This window comes from Uloborus diversus, chromosome 1, assembly GCF_026930045.1.
Source record: "Uloborus diversus isolate 005 chromosome 1, Udiv.v.3.1, whole genome shotgun sequence".
Taxonomy (NCBI): Eukaryota; Metazoa; Arthropoda; class Arachnida; order Araneae; family Uloboridae; genus Uloborus; species Uloborus diversus.
The window spans coordinates 79,116,475-79,129,137 of record NC_072731.1 but is presented as its reverse complement, the minus strand read 5'-3'; the positions used below and the strand labels follow the sequence as shown (position 1 = coordinate 79,129,137).

The 12,663-nt window shown below is 31.8% G+C and overlaps 1 protein-coding gene across 1 annotated transcript in view; it reads right to left on the bottom strand.

The window, feature by feature from the left end:
• LOC129234670 (mediator of RNA polymerase II transcription subunit 23-like) overlaps positions 1-12,663 on the bottom strand; it is a 125,640-nt gene that overhangs the window by 23,790 nt on the left and 89,187 nt on the right. Inside the window, exons 24-27 of the mRNA XM_054868714.1 lie at positions 8,699-8,758; positions 8,412-8,522; positions 3,089-3,188; positions 2,101-2,199 (exon numbers count right to left, since the gene is read on the bottom strand). Of these exons, the coding sequence (XP_054724689.1) occupies positions 2,101-2,199; positions 3,089-3,188; positions 8,412-8,522; positions 8,699-8,758 (370 nt within the window). The remainder of the gene's footprint in view (positions 1-2,100; positions 2,200-3,088; positions 3,189-8,411; positions 8,523-8,698; positions 8,759-12,663) is intronic.

Below are 12,663 nucleotides of genomic sequence, written 5' to 3'. Positions count from 1 at the left end.
ATCTATGGTAATGTTACAGGGAGAAAAAGTTTGAATATCCTTCTTGGAAAATTTTCGGAATTGATGTCTTTAAAACGCGATTACTTACCATATTTGTGGCAGTTATGTAAAATAATATGACTCAGAGATTGTGTTTGATCGATTTTTTGATTTCATTTATATCTCCCTTACATCATTTTGAAATGGAAGTTCCAAAAACGCAATTGTTGATAATCTTCAGTGATGTCAGGGAAAAAGGAGATACTAGGGCTCTCCACTGGAAACTTAAAGAAAATTGAAGTCCTAGAGAGTGTTCTTCTATGATGGTATCGGAAGAGGTTCAGAGATTCCTTTCCACTAAATTTTTCGAAATTGTAGTACTAAAAATTCAGTTTTCATCGTCCTTTTGGTGATATCAGAAAGATGAGTTTCGAGGGTCGTAAGAAGATTTTCTTATTTTCTGAGAACTAGAGAAAAGGGAATAAATGAAAGAGGAGGGCGGAGAACCGGTACGCCTGAAATGTGTTTAAATGAAATGTTTAATGTTACATATTTCAGATACATTTTATTAAAAGTGCTTGATGGGAACTATAAAACATTGTTGATACTTTTTTATACAATAATAAGTAAAAAGTAACACTTTTAATTGTAAAAATGTATATGAAAAAGTGTTTCCCAGAATCTCACAAACATTTTGTGAGGCAAAATGGCATTAAATGGCTCTTTCTACCAGAAATAATGATCTGGTTTTCTTTACTTCGGTCTCATTTGAAGGTCTGCAAAAAATATCCCTCAGGTTGATTTACTTCCTTCGAATTTGGGGGGAAAAAAACCAAGGCTGTAAATCACCAGGAAAAGAGTTATAAGTATTTTTAAGCCTAATGGAACATCCATATCAAGTTGGAAATTTATCGTTTGCCAACGAGCTCAGTTTAAATTAGCACGAATAAAATCAATTTGGATCTGTAGCCATTTTTTTCTCGACTGTGAACAAACAAAATTCTTGCTTTTGCTTTGAGTTAAAAATTTCCCCATTTTGCATATTTTTAAGCTTTTTTTTTTTTTTTTTGTACTGCCAGCATAAGATAATCAAGGATTTTAGTTGCATTAATGAAGGGCAGCACATAATTTATACAGGACTTAAAGATTTACCATTGACAAAATTTAAGAATCATTTTTTGAAGAGAAATTTTACAGTATATGTTTTTTTTTATTATTTGAGCCCAGTTGTTGAACACGCGTCACTTGACATAACTTTTATTTTTGACGTAGACCATGCAAAGACGCTAGTAGATAAATAAATCAAGTAATTTGCCACCCTTAAAATTAAAGTGAGTTTTAGTTAAATTTCAAACCGGTGTTTGCATATCCAAACACTGATGCACACTTTAAACTCTTTTTTAATATTAAAGTCGTGCATCTTGTGGCACTGAAACATGTATAAACATTTTTCAAAGACTTTTAAATTGCATGATTTGCGGCCCTTCAAGTTAAACTGAATTTCTAGTTGAATTCCAAACTATATTTTGCATATTCAAGCACTGGTACAAACTCTAAATTATTATTTTTTTACCATTAAAATCTGCCGCGGCCGCCTAGGTTGCCTATCCCTAGAGCCGGGCCTGCTCTTACTCTTTCTTCAAGACTATACATATTAAGAATTCTAAACATGGAATTATAATCTAAACTAGAAAGCCCATTTACTAATCTGATATCCCTCCTTTGAACCCTTACTGATAAATTTATGTCTTTCTTAAAATAAGGAGACTAAAACTGAAAATAAAAAAAACCAGCATGTTATGTTCCCAAGTGGTCACCCTCCCTAGTATTGACCATGCTTGATGTTGCCCGACTTTGGTGAACGGATGAGATCCATTTTTTTCAGCAGAGAATGGCCGTTGACTTCAGTACAAAAGCGGAAAGATTTAGTTCTTTTGGAAGAGTAGGTTTATTCAAATCTAATATATAAAGATCAGCCATTTTTTCAATTTTAGTTTAAAAAAAAGAAAAAACTTTTCTGAGAATAACAAAGATTTCTGGGAAAAAGGAATTCCATTAATGCAAACACAAATATTAGAAATTAATCAACTTTTTACAGTAAAAAAACTTTTTTGTTTTTACCGATAATGGCTGATACTAATTGCTTCTTAAGAGCTGGGCGCTCTTTTAGTCTTTTTTCATAATAATGCAGAGTGTTATAGAGATAAGTCACAGGGTGATCTAAATAAAAAAGAATAGTATTAAGGATTTTCTTAAGAGAAAAAAAGTTATTACATTAATATTGTCCCACTAAGCACAAAAGTGGTATCTGCAGTTGAGTTCAAAATGAGAAATTGCTGTTTAAAGTTTTGCACCTCCATGTATTTGATTCAGATGCAACTCTTTTAGATTAAAAAAAAAAAATCTTATTGACATATGAGGCAGTGAGAAGCAAAGGGATGCAAGTTGCAAAATTAAAAATTTGGAGGTAACGACTGCAAATAGTAGGGGAACCTCTCCTCTGTCTTGTGGCAAGAGATAGAATTAGTAGCCCTGGTAGGTGCTGCTGTACAGCATAATTTATAAAAAAAATTCAATGAAAGCCTACCTAGGACGTTATCTTTAAACGCATTTTACTCAAAACTTGAAAATGTCCACTTACACCCCTTTGTTTCTCACCGCCTCATATGACCATAGGTGATTATCATATAGGTGATTTCATTGAGGTGAAATGTGTGACAAAATATCACCTGATGACTAGCCCAATTTTGATAAAAGGTGCAGATAGGACTTTAGTGCTTAGCACAGCAAGTACACTTAATACATGCACAGACATATAAATATATCCAATGATTGTACGAAAAAGCCTGTTTTTTTAATGTAAAAGTTGTTTGAGTTAAACCTTGAGAAAAAAGAAAAAAAAAAAAAAAAAAAAAGAATGAACCCAAACAACAGATGATTTGCAATCATGACAACGAAAATAAGTCTCACTTAATAAATATTAAAAACAATGAGCTAGACTTATTCTCGTCAACATGTTAATCTCATAAGTTAAAGAAACATCAACAACAGTCAAGCTCGTGATTGCTTAAAAAAAACAAAAACAAAGATATTTCATACGACAAATTACCATGGAACTTGTATAAACATCCCAGTTTTTCTAGAAGACTTTCAATAGACATGGGCAGAGTGGGAAGTTCAAGAGATCTATGGATGACTATATCCATAACCTGTAACAGAAAAAATAAAAACCTGTATTTGGATATCGTTCCGGGATTTTCCAATCAACACCATGTGAAGGTTTCTTTTTAAAAAGATGAATATTGGGTTGATATTGTCTCTATACATATTTTCATTTACAAGTGAAAATTAATAAATACAATTCAAAATTCATTAAAAGGAAAAAGTAACAAAACAAAAAGTATCATTAATGCAACATTTCATTTAGAATTACAGGCAATTGCAAGAAGAGAGAAATACTAGCATGCTACAGGAAAAAAAAAATCAGGGTTCATCATACACCTGTGGTTAAAAAAAAATCCCTGACTTTTCCAGGTTGTTTTTTACAAAATTCCAGGTTACCCGTTTCATTCAAAACTAAGCTTAAATACCAATATATTTAAAAGAGTAAAAATTATTTTGAGGAGTAATGTGGAAGACCAAAACTTTTCCCCTCAAATTATTATTAAAAAAAAAAAAAAAAAAAAAAAAAAAATACATATTGGATTTTTTTTCTTTTTTATTCTCTCAAAATTTTATGTTTTTTTACATTCTCTCAAAATTTTATGTTTTTTTTTACATTTTGCTCAAAATTGTTTACAATCGTTTATTACTTTTTGAAAACGAAGTAGAGAAATATGGGGCAAAGTGAAAAGGTGAAATATTTACTCTGCGTTTTGTACCAACTATCTGGTAATATTTTAACCATGTAGTTGACCATCACGAGAAAAGCCACCGCCAAAATGTCTGCACCTGTCTACTTCTATAGCAACGAGGCATGTCTCATTTTTCCCAAGGGAAACTTAATGTTGGAAAAACCGATACGACTGCACAAAGGCGAGCAGACTAGTGGCGAAATGGAGCCAAAAAGCCTTTCTGCTAACCCTTGCAGAAAATGAAAGAAGTTCGTTTCTGTGGCAGTAGACAGGATCAGACTTGACGGCGGGAGCTTTTCTGGTGAAAGCCAGACAGTATGTCAATCATAGAGCACTGCCAATAATCATCGTTATTTTTTCCTTTTGCACACTAATGGATGCATACACCAAAATAAAAATTTCTTTTTTCAGAAAATAATTAAAAAAAAAAACAATTATAATTTATTGCACATTTTTGTTATTTCCACTGAGATAAACATCCAATTCTATTTTTGGAAATTTATGTCTACTTCCATTGTGCAAACGACCAAATATGGCGACTTCATGAAAAATTTAAGATAATAAGTAGATTTTTGAATTTGTAGTATAAAGTGGTTATAAATAATTAATAATCCTTAAAAAAATAAAATTAAGACAAAATAGTCAGTTTTTAGCACATAAGCATCTAAATCAATTAGAATAAAAAAATGTTCTGAAGATAAAATTTCGCATTTCTCCCGAAAAAAGCTACGAAATATCCGGAAAAAAAAGGGCACACTTTGCGTTGTTTTAAATAATTTGCATTGCAATAAACATCCAATTCCGTTTTCGGAAACTTAGGCACTTAAAAAGTCTTGTGTACTTCCATCTTGGGAATGACCAAACATGGCGGATCCACCACAAAATAAGAAAAATTTTTTTGAATTTGTAGCATGAAAACAATTTAAAAATAATAAATCTTCATGAAACTACAGTTCAGTTGAAAAGTTTTTAGCGCATTTGCGTCCAAGCAATGAAGATAAGATTAAGTTTTAGGAACCAAATTTTTCATTTCTCAAGAAAATAATTTTAAAAATAATAATTAAAAAATTAATTTGAATTTTGACATCTTGAATTCAAATTATGTTTTTCGCAATCACGAGTGTGTGTATGTAGGAGTGTGGGGGGGGGGGGGGGTATGTGTGTAGGGGGTATGTGTATGTGTGTGTAGGCATGTGTGTTTGTGTCTTTGTGCAGGCATGAATGTGTGGGTAGTTGTGTGTATGTGTTTGTATGTGTAGGTGTATGTGTGTTTGTGTGTTTGTGTGTCTGTGTAGTTGTGTATGTATGTGCGTGTGTGTAGGACATGGATGCAACCTGGAGACGGCTTTCGCTATAGGAGCAGCATCGTGAGGACCCGGTCGACGGTGATGGTACGGAGGATGGCGGTGGGAAAATAAAATGATAGGACATCAAAACAGTCAAGTGAGAACAAAAAGCAATCGTGATTGCTCAAAAAACAATTTGCAGCATATTTTGTGTTACTTTCATTAGTTTGCAGTTAAAGAAAACATCCAATTCTGCTTTGTTTTCGGAAACTTAGGCATTTAAATATCGTGTCTACTTTCATCTTGTGAATGACCAAAGATGGCGACTACGTTTCACATGTAGCGGAAAAGATTTTCCCAACAAAAAACGAATTGCGACAATCGAACTTCCGATCTTCAGGCTTGTGTTTCCGAAGCAGTAAGTTGTCTTCTCCCCTGTTGAGTTTGTGCATAATTCCTGTTCATTCAAGAATTTTTTTTTTAGGAACTATTGAGGGCCAAAAATTGCGACTGCGGAATTTTTTTTGGGTCGCCGCTTTTTTATGCCAGGGTCATTTTTTTCTCAAATTTTTAAAAAATTTTTCAGGAAACATTGACAAAAATGAAGATTAGATCTCATGATAAATTCCCTGGGCAAAAATTGGAAAAAAAAAATTTGGGGGGGGGGGGGGGGGGCAAATTTGGAAAATTTCCTGACATTTTTTAATTGTTATTTTTCCTGACAATTCCAGGTTTTCCCCAAAGCGTACGCACCAAAACGTGAGGTATACTTTTATATATGTGCATTGAAGTTCTATACAAAAGCTACTTTTTGATATAAACACCCCATTTGTTAAAACCTTTGTCAAGGTACGGTTAAATTTTTCTATGTTTTTTGTGAATAAATTCTGTCTAACATCTGATAACTATTGTGGTTCTGGTGGCATAAAGCAAAAAGAATTCAGAAAAAAAGTGAATAAAAGGGGCCTCATTAGAAAGTAGTGATTATTATTATAGGGTTGCCACAGAAATTCAAGAATGAAATTCCCTGACATTTCCAGGTTTTCCAGTCGATTTTAGGAAAAATTCCAGGATAATGTATGTCAGCTTACATTATTTAATATCAATACAATATAATTTTTACTGTAAATAAACCTAATTTATTAATCAAAAAATGCTTTAAAACACTATCGATAATTGCTATCAATATCTGGGTTAAGTTAAGACAAACTTGAAATTTAACTACAAATGCTTTGAAAGACCAGATATTTCCAATTAATACTTTCATTTTTTAAATCTTTGTAATTATGTTTTGCAAAAGTTTGTTTCCCTTTCAATGCAATTTTTACTACTCAAAACTTTTTCTTGGCATTTTTTTTAAACTCTTTTTCTTACTTTGCAACTTTTTCCTATTGCATAATGATATGTACTAGGGACCATTCTAGCATAACTGAGCATATTATAAGAAATCTCATTTGATTTAAGTCTCCCTTCCTCCTTGCAGCATAAATAACAGCATTTTGTCAGTCCATAATGCTACAAGACTTTTCCTTCAAATTTTGACCAACATGCCCTTGTTGATAGTACACTCTACATAAGTGGTGTGACATATTTTTAAAAAACATTGATGTTTAAAAAAAAAAAGACGTTCAAAATTAAAACATCAATGTTTTATCATAGCTCATTCTGTTTCAAAAATAACAATATATGCTATAAATATTCTCTGCAATGATGATTCAATTTAAAATTCATATTCTTAATACAAAAGAATATAGAAAATTATTACACTATTCTTCTAAAATGGACTTTCATTTTTGTTTTCAAAAGATTTTTTACAAATCCTTAGCTTTAAAATGAAATGAAGAACTAAAAAATTAAATGCTCATTTTTTGCAACTCATTTTTTTTACAAAACAAATATGTAATTGCTAATTAACTCAATTCTACATGAAATACACCACCAGCTCAGTCAATTCCAGCCGAGGACTGCAGTTCAGTGCTTACTAACACTCATCAGCCCGGTATAGGAGTGACTGAGCTGGTGGAAAAACCTCTTAAGGAAGCCAAGAGTGCCAAACTCAATAATAGTTAAAGTTTGCAAAAATAAATATATAAAGTCATTTTAATCCAGAATTAATCAAAATAACTTCCAACCATTGAAATGATGGAAAAAATTAAAGGATGCATATGGACTGAAATCTCAAACACACTAAACAAAGTCACTTTCAATGTTGGCATGTTTCCAAAAAAAAAAACAAGTTTTAACCTATAAAAGCTAAAATTTTAAGGGTTTTAAATTTTTATGATCATTCATTTCATGAAAAAGAAAGAAAATAAAGTAGAATGAAGGCTATTAAAATGCTAGTACGACCACATGTACTTTGCAAAAAATACTAGCAATGCATGGCTTGATTTTTTTTCAAAAGAAGCCAAATAAAATGTAATGATATAAATCAAAGCTTCATAATTTACGTATGAATTTTTAAAAAAAAAATTGTTTATTTATTTTACTTATTACATTTAGTACTTAAAAATGAGCTTGAATTTTCTTCCTCTCAACTATCACGAAAATTTGCTTATCTGGAATGCAACATTTATCGCACTTCACATTTTTACGCAACAGTTTCACCCATCAGATGCAAAAATTGAAAGAGACTGCGTGACATTTCCAGAAATTTCAATAATTTGTGACTTTCCCTGACCATTTTAGGTGTTTCATTTTCCCTGACAATTCCAGGTTTTCCATATTTTCCAGGTGTGTGGCAACCCTGGTTATTATTATTGCAAACGGTACATTCTCTTAACACATGCGAATAAATTCAGATATTTTTCTTAGTTTTAGTTGACTAAAACTTCTTTTTTAGTACTTAAGAGCTATTTCCATTCAGTAGTTAATATTGCCTGATTTTTGAAGAACTGCACTTATCCTGAAGATTTCAAACTGTTTTTCACTATCACATGATTTGATATCAAGGGACAAAATGTAAGTTAATCTTTGTAAAAAAAAAAAAAAAAAAAAAAAAAAACAACTCATAAAGAAACGAACATTGTACATCACAAATTGAAAAATATTACACAAGTTTTGAGGATACAATGAGTCGCAGTGCTTAATTGCGATTGATGTTTAGGGTCCAAAGTTCAAAACTTTTCTAGATTGAAAAACGTAACTGCTATAACTTCAAAACATGTGGATGCAGTGCACTTTTCAATTTGTGCTGTGCAATGTTAGTTTTCTCTTGAATCCTAGGATAACTTCTTTTTTGGTGTAAAATTGCACTTAACCGAAAATTGATCATAACAAATTAAATACTTACAGGCAAAAATCTAAGGCACACATTCCCAAAATACACAGGTAAATATGTATGTTGAGTGCTTTGCGTGTTTAAATCATGCAGACCTTCAAAGTAGAATTTTTCTTGATACATCTAAAGTAAATAAATAAGTAAACAACAATGAGCTCATTAAAAACAAACCTATAAGTAATAAAAGAATATATCAAATATTTAAAAAATGGTTAAACAAGTTTGAAAACTTAAGCAAATATAGTCCCAGAAAACCCCCACATTTCTCAGTACTTTAAAGCAAGAGTAAGTTACCTTACCCTATGAAACATCAAATGCTTTTCATGCCAATCTGATTGCTTCCAATGTTCCGGGGAGTTCTGAAAATATAAAATGAAAATTTTAGAGGTTGAAACATTGCAAAGTCTGATTTGTAGTTAAAATAGCAACATCTAAAGTCAGTCAAGATACATAAAAAGTAGTCGAAAACTTTGTACTGCATAGTGAATAAAATATGACAACGTATATAAAGTACAAATTCAAAATGAAAAAAAGGTTAAAAAACCAGCAAACAGCTGTTTCAGTCAAGATGTTTCAAAGCAATTAAGATGCTCTACTGATTCAAGAGAATAGTTTTGAGGGAAAAAAGATCACAAGGGTGAGTATTAGGGTGGGTCGAATAACACTTTTTTTTCCTAATTAATTTCTTAATAGCGCGAAAAACTTGTGCATTAGCATCATAATAATGGGAAAAATAATTAAAAAAATTATAAAATCTTCTTGAAATTGCGAAAGAGCCCTCAAGTAAGAAAAAATGAACAATTTAGAAGACATATTTTTAAAAAAAAATAATTTACTTCATTTCTAATAGAATAAAAATACACTTTGTACCTAGTAACCGAAATGTATAGAAAAACTTGGGGGACACATTGTCAATCATTTGAATTTGCCCAAAAAGCCTTAAAATACCATTTTAAAGTAAAAGTTACATTATTTCAAAAATTTTTAAGCTGACTTAGCTGTAAAAATATATTATTAAAGATTAAACAACCGTTTTAATGTTTTACATACATTTCTCTTGTGCCAAAATGAGTCAGGACTCACCCCGTGCAGACCCGTCATTTCAAACTTTTCCAAGGGGTATAAATTCAATGAAAGTTTCAAATGAAAACAGCAAAATCACGCCCACTCAAATGTCAATACATTTATTTCTCAAAGCCATATTGGGGGGAGGGGAGGCAGTGAACCATCCCCTGACCCCCTGAATGACGGGGTAATCACTTGGCGGTGGCAGCAAGTCCGAGTCCCTCTCACCACCCTTCCCAGTCAACCAACCAACCAATTAGGATATGATTCTCGGATTTGAGAATCGAGTACGGTAGAGAGATTCACAGTAGAGAGATGTGAAAAACTTGTGACAGAGGCTGCAAGAAACTGTTGCAAGCATGAAAACCCAGAAGGTTTCATAGTAACGGACACCCCTCTTATACGGACATTTTTTAATTCCCCGATTCCAATGCAAATAACATTATTAAACATTATTGTGAACAAAAAAATTTGTCCCGTTAGTGTTCAGATTAGAGGGCTTTTACTGTAAATAACAATTGGATCAAGAACATTTGATACAGAGTAAGAATTTAAAGACTTATGCATAATGAATCACACCCAAATTGGTAGGTTGATTGGTCACTCGTCCAGCTTCATGAAACTGAATGGGTAAGAAAAGCAATCCCAAGGTCAGAAAAATCTCGTCCTGATATTTATTTTTTTGAGAAGCATTCTTCTGAAGGATTGCTTTCTTTAAATGATATTGAAAAAAATTGTTCCGGAAATTCAATTTTGTTTCAACCATACTTATTTGATTTTAATGGTAAAAATTTATATCAAGGTGAAATTTCTGATAAAACTGTTCATTCAAACATATGTAACTTATGACTAGATAGTGAAATTGTAATTCCTAAGAATTACAAGCAGTTTCTTAATTCTAAGAAAAAGGATCAGTGGTTAGATTCAATGAGGGAAGAATTGGAGGTTATGCATTCAAGAAAAGTGTGAGATTTAATATCATTGCCTGCAAATGAAAAACCAATCAGATCAAGATGAGTATTCAATGTAAAAAGAGATGAATGGTTAAAAATTAATACAAATACAATACAAATACAAAAGTGACGACCAGCAACAGGCTCTGGGCCCAGCTAGACTGGTCCTAGTCAATTTACAATCCCCAGTGAAGATCAATGGCCCTCTTAAAACTGTCTACTCCTTTGCTCATTACCACCTCTTCCGGTAAGCTGTTCCAAGGTTCCACTACCCTGCTAAAATAATAATTTTTCCTAATATCCATGTTAGCTTGAGATTTAAATAGCTTAAAACAATGACCCCTTGTCCTGTTTTCAGTGCTAAACTTTAGCCCTGTAACATCTTTTGTTTTAATAAATTTAAACAGCTGAATCATGTCCCCTCGGTCTCTTCTTTGCTCAAGACTGTACATTTTTAGCCCTCTAAGCCTGGAATCATAATCTAAGTGGGAAAGCCCTTTTATTAGCTTTGTAGCCCGCCTTTGAACCCTTTCCAATACATTAATGTCTTTCTTTAGATAAGGAGACCAAACCTGAACAGCATACTCCAAATGAGGTCTTACCAAACTTCTATATAAGGGCAGAAGAACTTCTTTAGATTTGTTTGAAATAGATCTATTGATAAACCCAAGCATCTTATTGGCTTTGTTGCTAGCAATGCTGCACTGTTGGCTAAACTTTAAATAAATTTAGTTGTTCGGTATCATGGGAGACTTGTAGCTCCGGGATATGCACAATCCATTGAATCATACAATCAGACTTTTAGTCCGACAATTCATTTTTCATTGGTTTGATTTTTCTTTTTCTTGGAAACATCCGAGGGTTGGTTCGATTTGCAGTGTGATGTAAAAAATACTTATTTATATGCACCTCTAAAAGAATGCATAAATGTGAAGCAACCACCAGGTTTTGCTATAAAAGGCAAAGAAAATCTAGTTTGTAAGCTTAATAAAGAAATTTACATTTTGCACCAGAGTGGCCATATGGTTTTTTGAGATAAATAATGTTTTATTAAATATTGGTTTTCACAAATTTGAAGAATGTAATTGTGCTTATATTTATAATTAATGTGTTATACTATTGTTATATGTTGACGATATTGTTTTGCTCGCACGGAAAGAGGAAAATTTAAATTAGGTTCTAAATTTACTTAAAAAAGATTTTGTCTTAAAAGTTCTCAGAAAAACGAAAAAACTGTTAGGTGTCGAATTTGAAATAACTGAAAATGGTTTAAATTTGTTTAAAACTAAATACATTATTGAAGTTTTTGAAAAGTTCAAACATTTTAATTTTCCGGTTTCATTATTGTCAATTTGCAAAAAAGGTAGTTTTTTCGAAATCTAATTGTCTTAGTTTTTAAAATGAAAAATTTGAAATGTCAAAAATTCCTTATCTTAATTTATTGGGTTGTCTTTCTTTCATTGCGAGCAGAACGAGACCGGATATTTGTTATACGGTCAATATTTTAAGTCAATTCCAAATCAATCCTGGTGTCATTCATTGGAACGGTCCTTTGAAACTCTTGGCGTATGTTTTACAAACAAAAGATTTAAAGCTTAGTTTAAATTGTAATAGAACACAGTTGATCAGGGCGGTAGAAAGTAAAAGGGCTAGTTCACTCGCCACATTTTACTGAGGCAGCTCTTTTCCCCTCTATGAGGTCACTGCGCTGACCACGACAGAGATTTCTGTGCGAAGGGAAACAGTTTTTTAATTTTTTATGATAATTTTTGAAAGGAAAGCGCTTTAGAATTTAATTTTTCTACTAAAACAATGATTTATTCAATTTTGTATAGATATGGAAAAGCAAAGGCATTATTATTATTTTTAAATGCGCAGCAATACTTTTAATATATTTATGCTAAAAGAAATTTAAAGACAAAATATTCTTTTCACGATATCATTACTGTCCTGTTTAGTTTTCTGTTCAATATAATTACAGGAATATAATAGATCTTTTTAAAACATTAGAAATTAGAGTGAACATACTGATCTTATTTTTTAAATTTTAATCTGAAAGAAACTTACTTTTAAATTTCGACTTTACTTTCCTTAGATTCAATCCATTTTTGCATATTTTGGGTAGCCTTCCTTTTTGATGTTACTGGTCGATTTCTGTTTAAGTATCGAATTCTAATAAATGTCCTTGTGCGACAGAACAAACGAATTGCCTTTTTGTTTACTGTTGGATAACGTTCCTCTAGCTC